The 24,156-nt window shown below is 45.1% G+C and overlaps 1 protein-coding gene across 1 annotated transcript; it reads right to left on the reverse strand.

Moving 5' to 3' along the window:
• Positions 1-621: 621 nt before the first annotated feature.
• Positions 622-17,302, reverse strand: REST (RE1 silencing transcription factor). The gene is made up of 4 exons (XM_064510207.1): positions 17,097-17,302; positions 15,077-15,987; positions 9,383-9,466; positions 622-6,116 (listed from the first exon to the last, which is right to left on the reverse strand). Exons 1-4 carry the CDS (start codon positions 17,261-17,263, stop codon positions 4,411-4,413), a joined length of 2,868 nt encoding a protein of 955 aa, XP_064366277.1. The 5' UTR covers positions 17,264-17,302; the 3' UTR covers positions 622-4,410.
• Positions 17,303-24,156: the final 6,854 nt, after the last annotated feature.

Here is a 24,156-nt window from a genome sequence, read left to right on the forward strand (position 1 = left end):
CCAAAAGGGCCAGACTTGTGGTGAGATGAAAATTCATCCTCACAGAGTACACTGTGCTCCACAGCTCTCAAAACATTTTTCAATACCTAAATAGACACTGTTCCAGCCATAGGACAGACAGGTGACCTTATTTTTATAAATCTGCTAATAATCCTCAAATCACAGATCCTCTCAGAATGCAAGAGGAATTGCCACCTGTTATGACCTCCAAAACGCAAATAGAAAGTCTGCAACTTCCACCAAAACATACACAGAGTGGCACGAAACACATTTCACACCTGTTGGACCTTCCCTACCAAGTCAGGGTCAATTCCAGCATTAAGCTTGAACCTGGGCTGTACACATGCATTTCCCACTTTGTGGCCTGCTCTCACTGAAGTGGACTGGGAAATCAATAACATGATGAAAGGAAAATGAATATGTTTCCAAAGCCACTGCCCCTGTCTGCAACCAAGCTGGTGCATGCATGCACATGGCATCTAGGTATTGGCTCCGCAAGACCACACTGGCTTGGTATCTGCTGCTTTTGCTGGGCTTGAAGAGCTCTGTCCACTGCTTTCACTGCTGCTGCTGCTGTTAGTTAAGGATAGACATTAATAAGTGGTAGATGGACGCCACAAGTTCCTTAATAAAGTTTATTTAATCATAACTATGCTTAGGAAAATACACTTGTAAGGGTTAATATAATGCAATTTAGTTTAACTTTACACTACATTTTGGACAAAAGACTTATACATGTTTTAGGTAAAAACAGGATGTATGTTCTGGCTTGTTTTACATCTATTACAAATGTAGAAAAGACTGTCATGCACTACAGTAGAGAAAGAGCATGAAAAAAAAATTACCTTTGGTTTAATTCAGAGAATACAAGTATTGCACTGTAAAAGCATCAAACATGGTGCAACCAAACATCATAAACATGTTTCCATGCCAGCTTACAAAGGTTTGTTAGCTAGTGTAATTTTAGAGGAAAATATATATATACATAAAACAATTCCATTAGCTATTTGGATTCTGTTAATATTGTATGCAAGTCACATATCTACACAACCACCATTCAAGAAGGCTCTTGAATTTGGTTAATACTTTTAAGCTACATTAAATCTGTTGAAATCAATGACATCACAAGATCCTAACTGGCCTGTCAGTTGTTAAATATTCCTTTTTAAATGCCTAAAATTCCAGCCTAGATAATCAAAATCCAGAAATAGCAATTACGATACAATGAATTACAAATGCCTAGCTACCCATATCTAGATCATTTCTCAGGGCAGATACTTTGAGTGTATAGATCCATACAGGCAAAAGCCTGAAACACCACCTTGCTCACCAGAGGACTGGCAGTGTGGGGGTATCGCTGTGCTAATCCTTCCAACCACATACTCGAGATCGAACGCTGGTACGGGTGTTGCTGCCAAGAAACAGGGAAAAGGCTAGTAATGGCAAAACCTACACGAAATAATTTAAAAATATTTGGGGGGGTGGGGGGAATCACTGTTTAAAGGAATCACCATCCATGGTGGGTTACCTAACCTGTAAATCCTAGGTCAGATATTCAGTATTAGCAATGTCTAACATTGTTTGTTAGGGACACATGACATATTTGCTGCCTTACCTTAACATACTCCCAAATCTTGGTCTTTAGTTCTTTTAAAAAGCAAAACGGAGAATTCCAACACAGTTAGGCACCAGTACTGGGTATTTCAGGACGTTGCTGGTGGGGTTTCAAATTGAAAAGATCGACTTTTCTTCTTCTTAATATTTCAGTAATTTATTTTCAGCTTCTAACCTTGTGGTAAGAAACACTGCTGAACAGAAGCACTGTCCTCCTCAAGGAGTTCTTGTCAGATCAAGCATTAAGGCCTTGACCACTTCACAGAAATGCACAGCAGCGTATCTCAGAGAACCATACCTTTGTTTTTAATCTCGCAGAGAGAGCTTTAAAGTCAATCAATCAACACCGTACTTCCATTTAAAAACAAACAAACAAAAATAGCCAGGCCAGTCCACAAGTTTATCTGAATATAGCTAAAGTCCTTGAAGTCTCTCGCAAGATGGTAAAAGGCTCTTTGCAAGGATATGAAGGGAGCTATAAAACCTCTACACAATACCGGAATTCCCAGCATCTGCTCTCATCGCTCACAAAGAGTGGCAACGCTTGTATATAAAGGAAACACACTTATTATCAAGAAAAAAAAATACATCTATAACTATTACAACTGGTTGTTTAGAAAAACAATTTAACTAGATTTATTTTCTTAACGTTCAACATAAATATAGTTGCAACTTGATCTTCAGTTGACAATGATTGTCGCAGCCAAGGTAAGGACTGAACACTATCTAAGCAAACAAAAACTCACTATACATTATACAGTTTATTTCTGCCATGAGGGACATCCTCCCTCTCGAATCTTTGGCCTCCTATTACCAATCTCTCCCAAAAGCAGAAGCAATGTAGTATTATTGTTCTCTATTCATTCAAGGCAGAGGGTCTGTTTGGAGGGAAGGATCGTGCGGGGTCAGGCAGAGAAGAACGGAGTTTATTCCAGAGCTTGCTTACTTTGCGAGTACTTGCCATCAAGTGCTTTGGCAAATACTGACCGAGTTCCTCAACTCCGTAAGATCTCCAGAAGATACCTGCCTCCAAATTTGCTTCTTTGGAGCTGACAACAGGAGAAGCTGCCCCCACTGATCCAACTGGAAAGGACCTAAAGAAAGTCTTCTGCAGCACTGGTGGGACTGGAGGGGTTTGCTTTCTCCCTGCTGGTTTGGATTTTGATTGTGTTCTACCACTGGCTGGCCTACAAGCAGAAGGCATGCAAACCCTCTTATGTTTCCGTATGCCAGAAGAGAAATCTGGTCAGAATTAGAAACTCCTGGTAGGATGTTTCTTGCATGTAGACCTGAAGTCACAGTCTGACTAGTTATGTGTTTCTCTGTCTGCAGGGAAGCAAGATGATCCTACCAACTGCAACTTGAATGAATAAGGAGCAGGAATTCCTACAGTTCTTAATGCCAGGTTTGTTGCTTACCAGTTGGTTTATCTTTTTTTTTTTTTTTTTTTTGGGTGCGTGAGATGTTAGATATTGATGAACCATACTTACATCAGTGCTACTATTTTTTTTTAAGCTCATGAAGTTTGACTGCTGTCCACCACTGAAATGAAAAGGGGAAAGAAATCATCTAGACTTGCAGAATCTGCATACCATTTCCACTGAGAGTGAGTATTTTGCTTTCTGATGATCCCAAATTATAAATTATAATTAAAAGTCTGTATACATATTAAAAATATCACAAGTGGCATTTCCATGGCATAAAACCTATGAAAATGTCACGACTACAATTCAAAATAGTGTTTTGAACTTGCATTGGTATCCTTTTACCCAAGAACTATACAATTTTAAAGCTAGTCAAAAATACATAACCAAACAGTTCATAATTTCAGCAATTTCATGCACAGCTAATAATACCCCATGAAAACAAGAAAACCTGTAGTAAAGAGTATCACAGAAAACTGGCCCATGGTAAGCAACGAATCTGAATGTTTCAAAATAAAAATAAAAGCTTACACAAACAAAACCAAACATGCATATATAAAGTGTACATGTACTGCACAAGCGCTATTCCTAAAGGATTAAACTGCATAGGTAAAAATCAAAAACATAATGTGCAATATTTTAAGCTCTTAAAGCACAATCAAAAAAAAAAAAGTAGAAAATAACAAACTTGCTCCCCCACAACAAAGCCAATTACACATCATGGTTATTAAGATATTAATCAAGATAGAGGTTCTCCAATCAAAAGTTGGAAGGACTGCTCCCAGATTTTGGCTCACCATTCATGCTTAGGGGATCTGAAATGTACGTTCACAATTATAATTATCTTAAACAGTTATGTTCATTGCTAGCCAACTTTGATTTGTTTTACAAAGTGCTCTTTTGTGTAATAGAAGCTATCTTCCTGGTAGAAAAACCATTGAGTAGTTTAACACCTCTAACACCAAGACATATTAACAACTAAAAAGAGAAAAAGAAAGAGAGAAAGAATTGGCTGCTAGAACAAAAAGCAACTAATGCCAATGGTACTATAAATGCCTCACTTGTGTATGGGTAGCTACAGTCTGGTTCCTAAAGCTCAATTTATAAAGTAATTGCATAAGCTAATAGACTAGAAGCTTACACTGATTTCACAGGACACAGCCTCATATACCCTACCTGCCTTCTCTAATAAAGAGATCCAATAGCTGAGTTCACCATTACACAAAAAGTTGGCAAAAATATTTTCAACTCAAAAAAAAAAAAAAGCAAATTAAAGCAAACCGTGCTTAAAAAAAAAATCTACAGTATCTGTACATAAGCTGTATAAGATCTTACAAAAGAAGATAAATGTGCCCCCAAACCACAGCTATTTCTACTCCTGCCCCTTTGTCGCCTTCTCCAGATAATACACATTGACTAAATGACGATTGAGGTGCTTGCTGTATTCACCTTCCTTTTTAAACGAGCGGTCACAAAAAATGCACACATAGTTCTCCCTGGCCGCTGCGGCACCTCCAGCTACCTGCGACGCCTTTGGACTCGTTTCCTCTTGAACGGAGCGAGCACCGTTTAACCCTGAATCGTCACTTCCTTCTGATATGTTGTCACTTATGTCGCTGCCCTCATGGCTGTGGATACCCTCGTCCTCATCCATTTCCTGAGATTCGTTCACTGCTGTGTTATCTGGAGATGGCAAGTCCAGAGCTGCTTTATGGCTCTGCATACACCCTTCTGGGGGCACAGCTGCTGGCACGGCATCTCCCATCGGCTCCATCGCTGGCAGGTGCGTCTTAGTGAGGTCCACCGGGTCTGGGTTACTCACAGTTTCTGCCCCGCAGGTTTCCTCCAGCTCCATCTCAGGTGCCAGATTTGGTAACACATCCATGGGCAAATCCAAGCTTTGTTCAGAAGACACTGCATCGGGAGTTTCCTCAGAGCACGTGTCTTGCCCTTTTTCTGCCTCTCTCTCCTCCTCTTTTTCACTAATAGCGTCTTTGTTCTCTTCTGTTGCAGCAGGTATTTCTTGGTCTTTTTCCTCGGCCTCCATGTTTGCATCTCGACGTGGCAAGCAAAGCTGTGCCGGGTCCTGCATACGGCCTCCGTTGGGATCGGAGCTCTCCCCGCTAGGAGCATGACCACCGATGTTGTCCAGTGCTGCCCTGTCAGCAGGGTCTTGCTCCTTCTCCTGGTTACTGCCCTGACTGTCAGGCTTCCTGCGTTCATCCTCTTCTGTGAGGGGACACTCCCCTGGGTTCTCCTCTTCCTCGATCTTCTCCTGATCAAATTTACTGTTTTTCTTACTGTGCTTATTTTTCAAAGCTTTCTTTTTTCTGTTTTTCTTAAGGCAAGAATTTTGCTTTTTAGGCTCCTCCTCTGGTACAACGTCAGTCTTTTGAGCTTCCTGGCAATCTCTGGGTTTAGTTTCCACTTTCTTTTTCTTTTTTGTTACTGCTGGGGTGTCATTTGCAGGCTCTTCCTTTGAGGAAGTTACTTCAGCCTCTGCCTTTCTTTTGGTCTTCTTTGTTTTACACAGTTTCTCAATATTTTTCTCAGTTTTAATATCCACCTCCTTGTTTTCTGAAGCCGATTTCCGACTCCTGGTTGTTACCTGGCCTGCACAAACATTGCTCGTTGGCTTCTTTTCCTTTGACAAATTCTCTTTTTTCTCCACTTTCACTGTTTTCTCAGTTTTCTTTGCAGCCGAATCCCCTTTCGTTTGTTCCTTCTCTGCTTTGTCGTTAATGCTGTCGGAAAAGTCAGCTTCACTCTTTTTAGTCCGTAGCTTCACTTTTGAAACGTCCATGGTGATGTCAGAACAATCGGGATGCCTGGATTTGATGTGATACTGCAGGTTACATTTTTTAGACGCTGCGTAATCACAAACAGGACAGAGGAACTGGCGTGGATTGACGTGGAGCTCAACGTGCTTTTTGAAGTTGCTGCGGTCGGCTGTTTTGTAGTCACAGTGTGGGCAAGTCAGAGGCTTTGGCCCGTTGTGAACCTGCCTTGCGTGACGAGTTACTTCATGCTGGTTGGAGGCCACATAGCTGCACTGATCACATTTGAATGGCTTCTCACCTGTGGAAAGAAGGGTGGAAGGGAACGCTGGTGATTATTCAGCACAGAGGAAAAAAAATTACTTCCCACCAATACAGATACAGAGAGGAAAAAAAACAAAAAAGAAAAACTTCTCCATGCGCCTTTAAAATTAAATAAATAAAGTCAATATGAGGAATCCACAAATCACAAACACGTTCACAAGACACAACAAAAAATATACAAAAAAAAGAGAAGGGGCAAGGGTTGGGAGGAAGGGGATCCACAACCAAACAAGCAGTAACAACGTCACAAGTTCTGGCTATGCATACATACCGGCAGAGATCTCTCTACAGTAATATTAGCAAATGGAATCCATACCCAACTGGTCCATTGAATGCATTGTAGAAAAATGGAAATTAACATTTGATGAATAGCAGTTTCACACACGTTTCAAAAAAGTCCAACTTTACACAAATTTAGCATACTTCATGTTTGCATTGAAAAGGAAATGAGGGAAAATAAGCTAGCAAAAAACAAAGCATGTGAAAAAACATACACCACTCAGCTGGTCTTTACCTCTGATAATTCAGTTCTCTGAGTTTTTCATTTCAAATGTTACGGTGTATTAAGCATGTGGTGTGTTGGCTGCAGGCTGCTCTTGGCAAGCCAACCGCATCCAGTCCAAAGCCATCATGTTGCTACTGAAATATGCATTTACATTTTTGCAATGACTCTTGCAGAAGCATTCCTGGAAGTGGTCTGCTCAGCATATGCTGCTGCAGCAGAACCAGCTTTCCATTTAAGAATCAAAGTAAATACAGTTTTAGTGCAATAATTTAAGTTCAAAAGTACTTTGAAAACATCTGTGCATGTGCAAATTCAGCTGAGGAATTTGGGATGCTCTTGAATTCTAAACCAGTCTCTCAGAATTGATCTGCAGAACAAGTGCATGCCACTTCCTAGGTACACTGCAAACCCCCCCCGCTCCTCCAGCCCCTTCTGCCTGTGGTACAGTGGCAGTTCTCCCATTCTCGCATCCTGCTGCCTCGACACTGCCCATGCTCATGATGCTCCTCTGCAGCCCATGATTTGGGAGACCAGAGCAGTCTGCGATGAAGGTGAGGTGACTTCGATTGTGGCGTTGGCTCGTGCGTTAGCAACACAGCTGATCCAGTGCCCTCACAGACTCCGTAACAGGCTGTGTTGCCCCCATGGCAAAGGGAGAGAGGTACTTGTTTAAGAATCTAGATTGTTCCACTTTTGCCTGCAGCATCTCTTTATTATTTAATGCAGGATTGTGCTGGTTGCCCATCATCTTCAGCCTATCTTCCTTCCTTTCTCCTCTATTTCTCATCCCCTTACCACAAGTTTAACCCTTGAGGGCTACACTGGAGTAGGTACCATACCCCTCTCCCAGGGAAGAACCTCTATCACCTACACTTCATGGATCAGCTCCACGTTACTTAGAGGAAGGACAAGAACAGCATCTCCCATTACGTACACTTGAACAAGCTATTCCAACTGTACAAAATGCTCAGAGGTAGTTGCTAAGACCACATTGTAACAGGATAACTCAAAGGTTGTACATGAAAGGTTTGTGCTCACCACCTCTACTAAATCCAGGGTTCTTGCTGCACAAGCAGAGATCATGTGCACCAGGATGGCTAAGACGACAGCTGCAGCTGTGAAGCAGCTGTGAAGTCTCTAAACTACTGCAGTTCACAGCCTGACACTTCAAGAAAGCTGAAAGCAGCACCAGTTTGCTTTAAAAGACCAGGTTGTGAACTGCAGGAGTCTAGAAGTTGCACAGAAATTGCCACAGAAGAGGTTCAGCTGCCTTGGCAATGGGGCAAAATGGGCAATAGGAGTTATGAGAGCTGGTAATAAAACACCCTGGAGAGCAAGAGTCCCATGTGCACTCCCACTTTTGTCAACAAGGCTCATGCCCACCCTCCCTCCCAGATGTTCGAATCCAGGAGCAATCACACTCCTCATCTCCTGCAGATTTTAGATTCCTCTGCACAGACAAGCAGAGAAGAGGATGTTCCGGAAACAGTTTCTAAACTAAGAACCGAAGCTCGGGGTACACCAAATCATTTGCAATTTCACATTTAGCTCAGAGGTTCAGCCAAAAGTGATTTTTTATTTCTGAAGACAGAATGTTTCATTTGAAAGTTCTCAAACCAAAATATTGGCATGTCATTTTAGAGCTGGCTATTTTTAATGGGTCCAAACCCCCACTCCACAACAGTTAAAATTGTCTTCTAATTTCAATTAAAAGCCTCAACTATTGAAATTGAAACAATTACTGTTTGGGAGGTTTTCACCACTGTCTGCTAGGAATAGGAATTCACCTAGGTCTGGTCAATCCAGCCTCTAGCAAAACAAGAGCATGGACTGAGATCTACCTGAGGCTTTCCTAGGGGGTTCATGAGGCACAGATGTACTTCTGCCCACTGCTCCTATGCCATAACAGCTCTTATTTCATTCAAAAAAATAATAATAGTAATAAAAAAGTCACAGGACATGGTTGTAATACCACAGGCAGAGCTTTATGATCAGTGATGGGAAATAAAGGCTAGTAAAAATTGCTAAACCGGCTTTTAGTCCCACTAGACTGAATCAAGTGTAACCACTCTCTGAGTCTGCTCATTCCTCCTTTGTGTCTCCTCGCCATAAGCAGATCCTATTTTGCTTCTTTTTGTCATACTAAGCAAAAGCTAAGGGTTTCCTCAGAGCCTCTAGATGAGTTGAGACTGCAGATGTTTCAGAAGAGATTCTCAGCTGCTCAAAATTTTCCCAGCTTCATTGATTTGCAGTGAGTTATGGCAGCAGACAGAAGGCAAGGATCTGCTTCTACATCATCACAATGTTATACCTGCATGTAGGACATGGTGAGGACTAAAGTAGCCTCTGAACCTCAGAATACATCTTGGAAAGCAAAGGGAAAGAAAGAGATATACTCCTCCATTATCACTTGTATTAACCAACACTTAGCATTTCTGTAGCCTCTTCCGTCCACTTCTCAAACCTTTTCACTAAGGGAAGAAAGCCTGTCAGTAAGACTAAAACGATATCTGAGGAAAACTGTCTCATTTAATGATCTAACACAGCACCCATCTCCAACCTCTATGATGAAAGACTTGCTGCTCTGCAGCCCCACTTTCAACTTGTGGTAAAGCTCAAGGCAGGTAACGACAACCTAACTGTAACAACAGGAGCTGAAGCTCAGGCCAAATGTGATGAGCCGTTTGCCTTGAAACACCCCCCTTTCCCAAGTCATGCTGCTGCTGCACCATACCAACCTGAGTGAGTGCGCATGTGCCTGGTTAAATGGGTCTTCTGAGAGCTGGAGTAGGGACACATAGCACATTGATAGGGTCGCTCTCCTGTAAAACAAACAGCAAATCAGTTACCAAAATACAGCTGAGTCTCATCTTTCGGGACCAAGCTATTTACGTGAGGCCATCACAGATCCTCACCAGATTCCCAAGCTGCATTTCTGAGACGGAGGGCACACTGTCTCTCAGCAAAAGACCACAGTGAGAAGCATGTGCCTTAGCTGGACCAGTGCAACATGTCATGTCTTATAAATGAGGACAGCGAAGGGGCAGAGCATGTGAGAGGCATGTCCACATATCCATGTCCCAGGTCCAGCTGGAATCAGACAGTAACCTTGGGCAAAAGAGTGGTGAGGACAACCACTTTTGGGAAGTCCTAAGCCACCAGAGCTGACTTCACCAGGGTACTTCTGCCAGCACTCAGAAGAGACACAAGAGATATGCACCCATAGGAAACCCAGTACGTTCTTGCCTTATGTAACACCTTACCTGAAACCTCTATATTGAATTCAGATGGGGGGGGGGGGGGGAAGAGAGAAGCAACCACCCCTTCAGATCAAACTTGCATTTGCCAGAATACAAGCACAGATAGAGGGTGGGACTACACTTCCGAAGTTTTATTGGCAGAGTGAAAATAGCCTGGGGTATGGAAAAACATGACGCCCTTCTCAGAGAAACTATGCTGCCAGCAAAAGCTCAAGAGTAGCAGCAACATTTTGAAGACTCCGATACTTTTGCCTGCAGAGTTATTGTGTCTGGAGAATTCATGGAAACTAACTAACCTGTCATAAAGTAGGTTTCCACAAGGAAAACTGATAGCTAGTAACTATCAGTAGGATGATACTTCAAAACCCTTTTCAAGTGAAGACAAGCCCCAAATAAAGGCAGACAGTTATAGAATTAACATCTGTTAGGCAGGTCCAGATAAGTCCCAGGGGTGTTTACCCCAAACTGCTAACACATCTGAGAGATCTAGGCTGCCTTGTCTCTACTACAGTTGCAAAAACACTTTTTAGTCTACTGTGGATACACCCAACAGGGGATGGAAGCGAAGCTGGGAAGGGAAAAGAAAAGTTCTCATTTGTAATATTTATTCAAGTCAGGGTCAGAAATGCACTGCAGCATTTTGCTACATCAGTCGAAGCATACAACCAACATGCTCTCCAAATCACTGAGACCTGGATGTCAGCAAAAGCCTGGCATCTGCCAGTGTAAGAAGTGAGGCTCAACTGCAAGCATTTGCCAATCTAGCAGCAGGACTAAAGTCTTTGTAACGCAGGGTAATCCCACATTTCTTCCTCCCATCAATTCATTTAGACTATCACTCTTGATTAGATCAGTAGCTCAAAGGAATATTCCCCCTAACAACCATAACCCCTTACCAGTTAAAAGGAGACAGGAGATTGGTGCCATACACAGAATAAAAGTCATGTACAAGGGAGAGGTAGGCCTTTTGTTATAAAGAACTGGCTGTGTTTTTAAATGACTCTTTACAATCTGAAAAAATGTGGCCAAAGGTCCTTGAATATTCAGTCATGCCTTCTTCCCAGTACCTGACATTTCATATCTTTAACGTTACCTACAACTTTAAGAATACAGAAATGGCATTCTTTTAGATACTTTCTATACAATAACAAAACCTTCTTGATTTAAAGTATGATGAACGCAACTAATTTAAAATGTATTTTATTGCCACTTGAGAATTAAATGTATGACTACACTGTAAGGGTTGTTTTATGAAACGCTACTCCCCACAGGATTTTTATTGTAATTTTACGAGCTCAGTATATGCAAACAAACCACCAGAAAAAACTTTCCACAAGCCACTAAAGAACAAGCCCCAGCCTAGCAAAAGCTAAAGCAGACACTTAACTCTATGGAAATGAACAGGCAGACTGATGTCAGCAAACAGATTTAAGATCATCTCTTCATTAAAGCTTTTCTTCTAATGCTATCAAAAAGCTGTGTCTCCTTGAAACAAAACTGCTTCTGTGAAACTTCCAGCACAGTTGTAAGCAGGAGAGAGCTCGCATGACAGACCAAAATAAAAAACGATGCTTCAAGACTAGGCACTGAGGACTAGGACTCCCTGAAATTGGTACCTTATTTATATGGCCCTGCAGATGATTTTCAATTAGTCTTAAGTTTTCTAGAAATTGTTTTTAACTAGTAAAAGATGGGCGGCGGGGGGGAAGGACAATATGACACTGCCTTACACTAAGTACAGGTCCAGGATCAGCAGCGTGGATAAGTGATGGGAGTAAATCAGGTCAAAACTTGGTCTAACATGCCTAATGAGTGCAATCAAGTCCAAGATGTTCTGTGCCCTATCCACAGGGGCCTTTCCACCCCATCAGCCGAGGAAGGGAGCACCCCAAACATCTACAGCCACCTCTCGAGGCTTGTGACTACGCTCAGGGTCTCTAAACCAACCCTCTGCCCAAGATCCCCCGTATTTGCCAACAGAGGCTGCCCTTTGAGTAATGCCACAAGCTGCAGGGGATCTTGCAGACTTACCGGCACCTGCTTTCTGACATGGATGTGAGCAGTAAGCAAGTGGATAACCTTTGCCTGCCTTCCCATGGTCCCTGAGCACGCAGAGGACAAACACGGTCTCCCACCATGCACGGTAATAGCTCACAGTCCCCTTCCCTGCTCCTGACCACATGCTCTGGCATTCGTACAGGTCCTCGCTAAATCGATTCAGCTCACTAACCAGCAGAAAACCAACCCAGGGAGCAAGAAAGGAATTATTTTCTGCCTTTTTAGTGAGCTGAATCAGCAAGTCCGAGGATACAGAGAGAAAACAGGGTCTGCCTTTTAGCAGCAGCATCTGATCTTGCAAAACAGCACTCTCTGCAGAGTCAGTTTTTCAGAAAACTGGATGCTTCAAACACAGCACAGTCCATTCACCTGCGAGGAGGCATTTTCCAACACAGAAAAATACAGGTGAAGAGCAAAACAATTTTCTCTTTAGCAATATGAACCCATAAAATATGAAGAAAATAAAGAACAAGTGTGCATCACTCACTTTTTTTTTTTTTTTTAAGAGTTATCTTCCTTAAGTTTTAAGTGAGAAAACTATAATCCAAAGGTATTTCGCTATTGGCCAGAGGTTTTTTTTTTTTTTTTTTTTTTTTTTTTTTAATTTCAGTACTGCTATGTTAACATCCTACAAACACTTGACCATTAAATACCTGCTGGCATTTTTAAGGCAAAAGAATTATGCACTAGTACCAGCAGAAACTGTTTAGCCTGGTAGGTAAACATACTTGCCAGTAGCTTATTTGTTCTTCAAATACTCTTCTTTAGCTTTAAGACCCTCCCCCACAAAATCAGCGTTATTGGAAAGAAGGCACATTCCCAAATGAGTCTATTAACATATTTGAGAGGTTTTTATCAAGCAAGAACTGACTGAAAGATCTTTCTTTGCTAGCTCTTAACTAACAAATTAACTAACAAGTTAAGAGCTAGCAAAGAAAGCAACTACTTGAGGACAAAAAAGTGCTGAAATCTCATAATCACTCATTTCAGTTTAATTAAAATAATTAAAGACATGGCCAAAGAACCAGAAACCTAAACTTCACCACTATATTTAAAGGAGAAAAGAGGAACTGGATAGCATTCTACATAGTTTAACACACTTGATCTCTCTCTGTGTCTCTCTCTTTTTTTTTTTTTTTTTTTAAATAAATATGGTTCGCTGATATAAATGGATTGTGGAAAAAAATGCAACAAGCACTTGTCAGTTCAAAACACCTAGCAACTCCCAACTGCAAGGAGCCCTCTGCCAGGGCTGGGACTCTGGGAAATAAGCCTGGTCCTGGATACCGTTTCGCTCACTGATTTCTCTGTGCAGCTTTGCAGTTGCGGCTATTGCCCTGCACTGCCTATTCCACAAGCGGTGATAACGGAGCACTTCCTCAGCAATCACGCTTTCAGGGTTGGTTCCCCTAACACGTAAAACTCCAGGAGAGCTTTTAGAGAGTGTGGGAACCTAATATTACATCCAGACACAAGTGGGAATGAATTTGAAGTCGAGACAAATGTAAAACAGACAGGCACCACCGCATGGGCTCATACTTGGTCTTGAGCTCCTGGGACAATAAAAGTTTTCTCATGCTATTCTGTCATTTTTACCTGCTCTCTTCCTATTGACTTACCAAAGGCATACACAAAGAAAAAAACCAACTGCAAGATAAAACACATCATTTTCTAGCATCTCTTAAAAAATCTTTGTTGAGGTTTTTGGTTTTTTGTTTTTTAGGAAAAATATTTAAGACACCATTGATTTTTAAGCTGATGGTGTCCTCTAAAAAAAGCACATGGCTACTACAAAGAGAAAAATATGTTTTAACATATTAAAAACCCAAACAGACCCACCTCCCCAAACCCCTAGCAAAGCAGACACCAAGCATGCTGCTGCAACACGGAACTCCTTCACCATACTACAGCTCAGTCCCAGCCCAGAGGTCTCCAGAGTCCAGCCCTCCCCTTCGAAACAGCTGCAGAGGACTAAGCTGAAGCCTCAAAAACACTCATGTCAGTGGTGTGACAAAGCATAACTTCAAAAGGAGCAATTCTCCAGTGTTTTGCTCAGCTAGCACAGCCCACAGTACGCAGGACAGAGCCGGGAGTACTCGTGGTCAGAAGACTAAAAGATAGTCAGCAAGTCTGTCCTTGCAGAAAACCTCAACAAGGTGGAAATTAAAGCTGCTGAGAAACTGTGAAAAAGAGGTACCAGCTGTCACCCCTCCTTCATGAAAGGAAACAAGGAGGTAAAACAAGTATACCTCATTGCCCCAAGAGGAAACATGGCTACAAATTCCCCACTCACATTTAATCAGAATAGAAAGGGGCCCCACACTTTTTCTTGAGATTACAGACCAACATTAGGAGAAGACAGGAAATCAGGCCAAAGTCCCACTTGGGGGCTTCCTATAGGCCAACAGAAGTATGCATCTACTTTGGCTACTTTTGGCTTTTTGGCTACTTTTGGCTACTGCAGTGATGGCTACTGCAGTGATGTAGGCCTTAGAAAAATGAGGTTTTTCCCATATAGGGAAAAAAAAAACCCATATAGGTTAAGGGGAATTCATTCGTTACGAACACCGTTCAACCTTTACTCTGACTTGGTAGATGGGAGGGGGTTCTTTTCATGTGTGTGTATCAGCTCCTTCTCCTCTGTAATTACAGCTTAGTCGAGTTTCAGCTCAGTCTTAAGGTACCATTTTCCAAGCCACCTATGTGATTTGGGCACCTCTTGTCAACCTGTTTATTTTGTTTTTACAGTGCAGCCTTTCATGTTGCAAACCCTGAAAATCATCACATGCACATGCAGTCATGCCCTCTTTTGTAAGATGCTGTTTAAAATTACTGAACAGGATGGGTATAACACTCTCAATCTCATCTTGGGCCTCTGACATTTGAGAGATTTCTCCAGGCCCCTAAGATTACAGAGTGGAGCTCAAACCAAACACACACTTCCATAGGGCAGTAACGTGGTAGCACCGAGCACAACAGGAGAGCACAGAGCCTGGGCAGGGTGCAATGAACTTTGCACATAGAAGAGTCTTGGTTTGCTCCATTCATCGCAGTGTCCCAGTACCCATACCATGCTTAAAACAAACAAACCAAAGAGAAAGATGAATGACTTACCCGTGTGAGTTCGAATATGTTGAATATAATTGTTCTTCCTGTCTGAAAAATAGGAGCATTGTGAGCAAGTATAGACTTTCCTGGGAAAATGATTTCTTAGGTGTTTTTTCCAGTGATATTCACTGACAGTAGTATAAGTGCATATGGTACACTTGTAGACTCTCTCATTTTCTCCTGCTTTGTTGTGGTGTTTTAAGTGAGCCAGATAGTGATCGTATCTGTTAGTGTTATAGCCACAACGATCACAACGGATCGGGCCCTTAGAGAAATCCACCTCTTCTGTGCTGCAGGAATCAGACTCCTTGACCTGGGCTTGCTTCTCTGCGTTTTCTTCCACAAAGAATTTCTTAGCGCTGTGAACCCTGATATGATGCACAAACTCCTCTTCGGACTCTGCCTCATACTGGCATGGCTTACAACGAAATGGCTTGCTCTTCAAGCTCTTACACTTGTCCTCTGCGCTTTCTGGAGTACCTGGTGCTTCCAATGGGACATCTTTGTCCACACTGGGAGTCTCAGGAGTGGGGCAAGCAACCGGATCTTGGGTGTCCACACTAGGAACCTCAAGAGAGCTTAATTCCACGTTTTCAGGTACCTCACGGTCACTCTCCGCAGCTTGGGTATCTTCCATACCCTCTCCATCACTGTCTGAGAAGTTGCTGTCCCCCACTGTTGTCAGTTCAGCCATTTGCCTCTCTTCTCCAACCAGGTAGTCACAGCAGTTGCCATTTACTTCTCCCGTCAAGGCCACGTTTGCCAACATAATAAGCTGAGGAGCTGCCAGCTCAGCTTTAGAAAGGTCATGTAAGTCATACATGTCGTTAGACAATGCCATACCAATGTTAGCACTGCCAGGAAATAGGCTGCTCCCACCGGACTGCCCCAGCACCTGAGTCGCCATAGCAGCAATTCTGTTGAAAGAGAAAAAGAGCGCCCATGAACACCTGAGTTGTAAAAAAGGCCTCCTCCGCTTTGTATCGTCCCAGGAGCACTTCGGGTGACACCAGAGAGTTAAACCTCTTTGCTGAACGCAAAGGAAAGCAGATCAAAAGGTTCAGCAGGCACCGGGAGGAAATGCTTTCCTGCGTTAGCAGAGGTGATATCCAGTCTTAACGGGGCAGTGACAGCCCCGGCTCCCTGCATGGCCCCCGGCGCCCCCTCGGAGCCCAGGCCCGGCCTCCCCCCGCACCGCTCCCGGGCTGCCACCAGTGCAACGAGCTGGCGCGGCCTCGGGCGGCCCGAGCGCCGGGCCAGGCTCCGCAGGGGCTCCCGCGGCCGACCTGGCGGCCCGGTGCCGCCGCGGGCCGCGGCCCTGCCGCAAGGGGAGCCGCCGGGCCCCCCCCCAGCAGAAAGGGGCCGGGCCGCCCCGCCGCCGCACATCCGCCCCGGGAGGCGGCGGGGGAGCCGGGCCGGGCCGGGCCGGGCCCCCGCCGCCGCCCTCCCTCGCAGCCAGGCATGCGGCCATTTTCTGCCTGCCCACACAAAGCGGCCCTCCCCGCGCCGCCGCCCCCGGGCCCGCCCGCCACCGCCGCCGGCCCGAGGGGAGGGCTCGGCTTCCTCCTTCCCTCCCGCGGCGCGAAAAGGGGAGGGGGCGAGCGGCCCGGTACCGGCAAGGTCACGGCGGGCGCCCCCCCGCTGCCTGGCGGCGGAGGCCGAGCGGCGCCCCGGGCCCGCGGCCTGGGGCTGCGCCCGGCCCGGCCCGGCCCGACCCGCCCGGCGGCGGCGGCATCGCCTTCCGGCGGCGGCGGCCCGGCGAGCGCCCCCGCGGCCGGCGCGGCGCAGGCGGCAGCCCCGGCTCCTTAGCCGTGGTGCTGATCCCCCCCCCCGCCGCGGCCCGGCCCGGCCCGCCGGGCCCGGCCGCCCCCGGCCGCAGATCAGCCCTGGACAGCGCCTCTCGCCCGGCGCGGCGAGGCGCGGCGCGGCGCGGCGCGGCGAGGCGAGGCGAGGCGAGGCGAGGCGCTGCGCGGCTTCCCCCTCCCCCCCCGCGGCCCGGCCCGCCGCGGGGCCCCGCCGCACTCACCGGCGGCGCGGGGCCGCCCGGCCGCGCGGCTGCTGCGGGGCGCGGGGCGGTGCGCGCGGGGCCGGGCGCGCGCGAGGCGGGGCCGGGCGGCGGCGGCGGCGGCGGCTCTTGCTGCTGCTGCTGCTGCTGCTGGCGGCGGCGGCGGCGCGGCTGGAGGCGCCGCGCATTCCAGCACACAGCGCGCAGCGGCGGCGCCGCCCCGCCCCCGCCCCCGCCGCGCCGCGCGGCCCCGCCCCGCCCCCCGCCGCGCGCGCGCCTCGTGGGGCGGGGGGCGGCCGGGCCGGGGGCGGGGCCGCGCGGGGTCACGGGGGTGGCGCTGAGGGGGGCGGGGGGGCTGGCACCGAGGGGGGACGTGAGGACAGCGGGGCGTGATAGGGGGCTGATGGGGGCTGGCGGGGTCAGAGGGGGGATAACGGGGTGGTGTGGGGCGGGGGGGGGCTCTGGGGCGATGTGGAGCTGACAGGGGTGTTGTAGGGGCTGGTGGGGTGACGTGGGGGCGAGGGCACTCATGGGGGGCTGTTGGGGTGGGTCCTGGGGTGACAGGGGGCAAGTGGGGCTGACAGGAGTGGGTCATAAGGTGACATGGGGCAAGTGGGGCTGGTGGGGTGGGTCCTGGGGTGACATGGGGCCAGGGGGGCTGGTGGGATGGGTCATAAGGTGACATGGGGCAAGTGGGGCTGGTGGGGTGGGTCCTGGGGTGACATGGGGCCAGGGGGGCTGGTGGGGTGGGTCATAAGCCGATATGGGGCACAGGGCCTGACAGGGTGGTATAGGGACACAGGCAGGGAGGGGGGAGCTGATGGGGCGATGTGGGGCCTGACAGAATCGCATAGGGGCAAAGGGGCCGGATGGGGATGGAAACCTGCACGCAGAGGCGTTTATGATCACCCGCCTGAGGAGAAGGTGCACATTCTCGAGCAGAAAAATACGCGATTTGAAACTAAGGATTTTTTGGTGCCCAATTCTCTTGCTTTGCTCTCGTTAGTCCGGTTTATGGAAAAGAAAGCAAAATTTATTGGTGCATTTCCCATGTCTTCATCTTCTCTTTGTTCTGCCTTTGCACTTGCTCGATGATTAGTTAAGCATTATCCAAATTGCCCTTAAAATTTCAAGTATCTTAAGCAAGAGTTAGGACCGTAAGCCTCTACAGTGATTTGTTTCAAAACTAGAAAAAAATTCAGTTCCTATTGCAAAGCCCATTCATGGACTTACTTGATATGGCAGGTTCCTAAAAATGCAGAGCATAAGAACAGTAGCTTATCTTGTTTATATTGATGATAAATTTAGATATTAAATGAGCAGACACAATAGGAATCCAAACTCCTAATGCTTCGCTCGGGTAGTCACATGGCCCTGACACATTAATATTTCAGAAGTCATCCTGGGCCTGAAATGTTTAATTTGAGCTGATTTATAAACTTCAATTCTCTAAGCTGGAGTGGAGTACTTAATGAACTAACATCACTGGAAGGTTACAGAAAATCCTCTCTTTTTTTCATCTCATCAACTTCAAAGCGTGCTTTGCTGCACCCCACATCAGACATACAGAGGAGGGCAGACTCAGCACTTGGCAAAGTGGAAACTTCAGAAAACAGTGAAAGCAAATGTTGTTTTTCCTAGAAACAAAAACGATTGGAGAATTCAAACTACGTCGGGATTCATTTAAGGAGCGTAAAGCTTTGTCAGATATTGAAATGCTGTATCTAACGAGCATCCCTGATCCATTCCCTTGTAGTCTTTATCCCAACAGGAATTTCAGCTAAACTGAGCCCAGTTGGTGTCAATACTCCCAGATTGCTTCATGTGTTTCAAGTTGTGGAAAATTATTACGCTTCTCTCACAGATGGCTAAAGGCTTTTGTATGCCATTCGTTTCTGCATGTTTTCTTTCCCAGGTTTTGAAAGTTTTTTTTTTCCTTTCTAACCATTGTCAGTAGCTTGCAAGATTAAACCAGTCCCCCAAACGGTTTCGAGTAAGGTAGGGGAGTTCAGCTTCAAAGCAACTGTACAGTATTTAATTTAATCTCCTCTCAGCAAAACTCGAGCTGTGCAATCCGATCCATGCAGACAGACCCTCCCCCTTGCCTTCATTCCTTGCAGGGGCATTCCCAGCAGGCATAAAGGCCGGCTTATTTGGCGTTCCTCCCATTGAAGTCTGGGGCTTTGTACAGGTGCTGGGGTCAGGCTGCAAGTACCCCAGGGCAGGATCTGGACCATACGCTTTTAACTCTTCGGGGGAAGAGAGGTGTTCCGATGTGTATGTTTTCGGAATCCGAGCCAACAGCATTATTAAATTAATATTGATACAAATGCAGAGATTTTATGGCTTACTCCAAAAGCGCGATGTGAACAATTGCAGATTCTGAGGTTCAGATTCACTGTCCGCAAAATAGATATGTGCACTGAATGTGTGTTTCTACTGTCCTTGCCAATATGCATGCAAAATGTATGCACCCTTACGCTTGCCTTTAAAACACCGTTATAATACTCTGTGATGTTTTTGTCTCCAGTCAGCTCTTTAGGTCATTTTTCAGTGTCTGATGAAGACCTAGGCTGCTTTTCCTTTCATGCTGGAGTTTCTGTTAGGAAAGTACAAAAATGGAGTCTTACACTGATTTTCTGTCTTTCGTAATGCTGCTGAGTAAAATTTGCCAAAGCACATAAGTATCTTGCAATATCTAACTTTCTTTCAATAAGGCTTACGTTTCTAAGTAATTTCAAAGGAGATTTGATTTGTTTTCCAACAAAAAAACATTTTTTTCAACAAAAATGTTTTCTGAAACACATTTTTAAAACTTCTTTTGCAATTTGCCTTTGTGGAAGAGTTTCTTCATTGCATAATTTTCTTGGTGTTTTTGAAAGAGTTGTTCATTAGCAGTTACAGAAATGTCAGCTGTGCTTGCAAAGCTTCCCAAATGGCCCTAGGTCTGCTCACCCTATTTCTGGTCCCTAAGGGCAAACTTCATTGTCTAGCCCTGCAACCTGTCATTTTCTACATCCAGAAGTAACTCTGTAATAGAGTAAATGTTATGGATTTATTTGAAAGAGGTTGTTCTAAAAGCTTAACCTCAGGTTTCTACCCAAAGCACCACACTCTTGCAGCCTCCATGTGTCTTCATTGCTCTCAGAATAGTTTATCCAGTTTTGAGGGGGATGCTTGGGCTACAGCTATACTCTTGTATTAACAGCTCCAGGCTGTAGCCTGGACTTAGCCAAATGGCTCTTTGGGCAGATAAGCCTGAGCAAATGGGAGAGCAGACTCACATCTATGCTTTGTGCTTCCAAGAGGTATGGATACAAGTAGCTCAAGCTACTTGGCTCTGCAAAATCTATCTCCACTTTAAGTCCAGCTTCCAAAAGTAGTTCAGCCATAGCTGTTGTCTATCCCTGTTAACTCATTCCCCAGTGAAAAACTCCTTTGAGCTATAACTTGAGCATTGACCTTAGTCAGGTCTGAGCCATTCACAAACCCCCTTAGCTCCAGTGGCTACCTCATCAGATTTATAGGTTAAAAGCCAAGTTACACCACTCATTAGCTGCTGCAGCAGTCAAGTGCTGTTAGTTCTCCAGTGCTTTCCAAAATTCCCACATGTGCACCCCAAGAAATCTCAGCAGCACGCGGAAGTGGCTACAGCAATTATTTTGTGGTTGGGAAGCTTTCAGGCAGCTTGAATGTAGATAATTCTGCAGTGAATCTGTACCCTAAAAGAAGCGACCCACATCAAAGACTGTAATGTCTGCAAAAAACGTAACAGTAAATAAAAACTTCTGCTAAAGGAAGAAACTTACGTTAACTCTAGGATGGACTGTTTCCATCCTGGATGAGCTGGGGAGAAGGGAGTTGAAACTGGCTTTGTAATAGAAAGCATACTAACATCCATCTGTTGTAAAAATAAAGGCACTGCATTTTTAACTATTAAAGCATTTTGGATTACTTGAGGCTACTAGGAGAACCTAGGTTCTTTCCTTTGTGAATAATTCCACAACTGGATTTGACATAAGTGTCCTTTTAGGTTCCTTCCATGGAAAGGGTTTTTTTGTACAGTCTGGTTTTCCTCATTTGGATGTTTTAAATGACAAGATCCTTTAAATTCCTTTGAAAACTCCAGTACTAATGTTATCTTAATAGTATTTTAATGTTTATCACTTACACATAGATCTCCTTCTCCTTTTGGAAACCAGTCTGACCAGATTTCTCAACTTCTGTACTTTGCAAGTACACCAATTTGCTGTAACTGTCAATGGTAATGTTCTAAAAATGTGTGTATGGTTACAGTGTTACAAATAACGTGATTATTAATTGCCTTGCCTGCAGGAAAAGAAAACAACAAAAAACAACAAACATTTGTTTTAAAAATACCATGTAGCCTCTGCTGAATCTCTAACAAGCTATTCAGAGCATCACAAGATATATAATACACACTCTACATTAATGTGTTCTGAGAGGACTCTCTCTGCTGCTAATGGAGAAGAAATATTGTCACTAAAGCCTGTGTTACAAGATATCTCCATTTGTTTTGTTTTGCTTCATTTGCTACTTATAACAGACCTCATGTTTGAAGGTCATAATAGGTCAAAATTTCAAGCCCTAGGCAGAATCACTCGCATTTCAGAAATTCTGGCCTTAATAATTTTGGAAAAGGTGTTTCTACAGTCAGCGCAATTAGAAAATTCAGAGAGGTAGTAACACCATAGCCCTATGGATATTCAAACTAGCGTAAGCCAGAAATGTAGCCAAGAAAGGCAGTTGTGTCTTCCAGCTGGTACCCACCATTATGGAAACCCCTCCCTCATTCCAGTGTGAACATTGCTGCAGCCACGTGGGGAACTGGGTCAGGAGAACACCACTCGTTAAAGCTACCTCCCTCAAAACTTCCTCTTTCGTCAGCAGTGCCATCTTTTCCCAGCTTGAAGGGTTGGTGGAAATCCACATTAGCTCTTAAGCCAAATACATTCAGCATACAGGGGGATCTGGCCTTGTCGCCAGCACGGGGATGGACTAGTAGGCCACTGGACAATCATCTTGAGTAAATAGCACAGAACGAATTTAGACTAAGTGACCTCTGGCAAAATGTACTTGTTCTTTGGACTTTTACGGTGCCTCTGACTGAAGATCTCTGTGCATGTGAGGTTCGGGAGTGTCACCCCCACTTTACAAACGGAAGAGCTGCAGCTGAGATTAAAGGAAATATTTTCAAAAGAGCCTTGGCATCCAGCAGCTCCTATTTATGTGGCGGGGCTTCCAAATGTTTTCAGGCTGCAGCAGGGAGAGCTGGTAGATAGTGAGTGCTGTAGAAAATCTGCTCTCAAGTTTGTAGCTGAAAGCCACGCAGTCAGGTGTCAAAACTAGATGTTGCATCAAGGAATCACAACACCTAATCCTGTGCAGCAATTCCTGGCTTCTAGACCATACAAGTAAAGCTGCCAGTGTAACTATTTCAAGGGGAGGGTGATGTTGTACTTGGGAGTTACAGTGCCACAACCCAAAGAGAGGTGCAGCTGCAGCATGTTAAATTGTTTTTAATGGCCTTTCTAGTATGGAATTTGAGGAGTTTGTACTGGTATAACTGGATCCTCTCTAAGGCAGCTGCATTTGAAGCAGTATGTCTTTTGTCTTGGGTGATTGCAGAGTAGGGAACAGTGCTTCTGGTATTTGACAACAGTTCTCTGGATGAGCAGTTGTTTCTTAAGCAATAGCCCTCTTTGTTGTTTGCCCTGCCACTGGCTAATTGACAGCGACAGGGATTATGTGGGGAGGAGAGAGCATGTAATGGGGACATCAAAGGCAATTATGGGGTAAGAGGGACAATAATGGAGGAAGGCCCTATTTAGAAAGAATATGTTTGTGTAGTAGGGCTTAGCCATTCTGTCCGTGGATCCTGTACCTTGGTTTCCCCTCGTTCCCAGGGAGTCGAACTTAATGCTTGCATGTCTGCTCTCGCTATCTCTCCTGCTGCGAAGAGTCTGGCTTATTCATGCAAAGTTCAGAAATTCCACTTAACTTTCCTAACCACCTCTATTTTTAATCCCAAATCCTCACATTCCTGCTTCTCACAGGCCTTCCTATGCCTACTGGCTTGAAACGGTTACTCAGCCAAACACATTCTAGATGTTCAACCCATCTGTAACAGAGCATGCTCTTCCTCTGCATTTTCCTCCACTGAGGCTGCGGGCTGGACTTAGTCATATCTTCCCCAGCACACGAGCCATTGCCCATTCACTCCATCTACTGCAGGACCAGCTTGCTGACAACCAGAAAATATTTAACCCTGGGCTTGACTTCCTGGAAGAACTGGAGCTTTCCAGTACCAGGGAGGAAAGAGATCAGAGGCTGGACAGTAGTGAGGGGATGGCACTCTTAAATTATGCTGTAAGGCTCAAATACCACGAGCCTTCGATGTGGGGATGCAGTAAATGTAATTTTGCCACTTACTTCAGCACGCTGTTTTTTTCCAAAACACATGAGGGTGCAATCTCATTTTATCAGTCCAAATAACTGTTTACTCCTGCCCAGCTCTCCAACCTCTGCTGTTTGCACCAGCACAACTACACTGGTGGAAACACAAATACATAGTCTAGAAAAATGTATAAACTATGTGCCCTTTCCACTTCCAGAGCTTTTCTAACGAACTCTGGATGGATGCTGTGGCTTTCATTACTGGTAAGCTGCATAAGGCAGAACAGCAATTACTGGCTGGACAAAGTCCCGGATAGTGTTTCTCCCTTTTCTGCACCCAGGTTAAGCTAAGGAATTGCAGCACAGTTGCAAGAAAGGTTTCACTGATGCAGCCACAATACTGGCTCACACCCAGATTTAAGCAAGACCTAACATTTATTTTACATACAGAAAAGTCAGTGCACTGTGTGGAGAAAATAGCTTTCCTATTGTCAGTCAATGTCGCCCTGCTTTTCTGAATGGGAAACCAGAAAAAGAAAAAACTGATTGCCTGCAATAAAAGATGTTATTTCACTGGTTCACCTAGATGGGCAGTTAATTTCAAAACCCAGTTATGAATGCACTCCTTTTCACGCTTCCCCTTTGAATATCTATGCAGCTCATC

Source organism: Dromaius novaehollandiae, chromosome 4 (genome assembly GCF_036370855.1).
Source record: "Dromaius novaehollandiae isolate bDroNov1 chromosome 4, bDroNov1.hap1, whole genome shotgun sequence".
Taxonomy (NCBI): Eukaryota; Metazoa; Chordata; class Aves; order Casuariiformes; family Dromaiidae; genus Dromaius; species Dromaius novaehollandiae.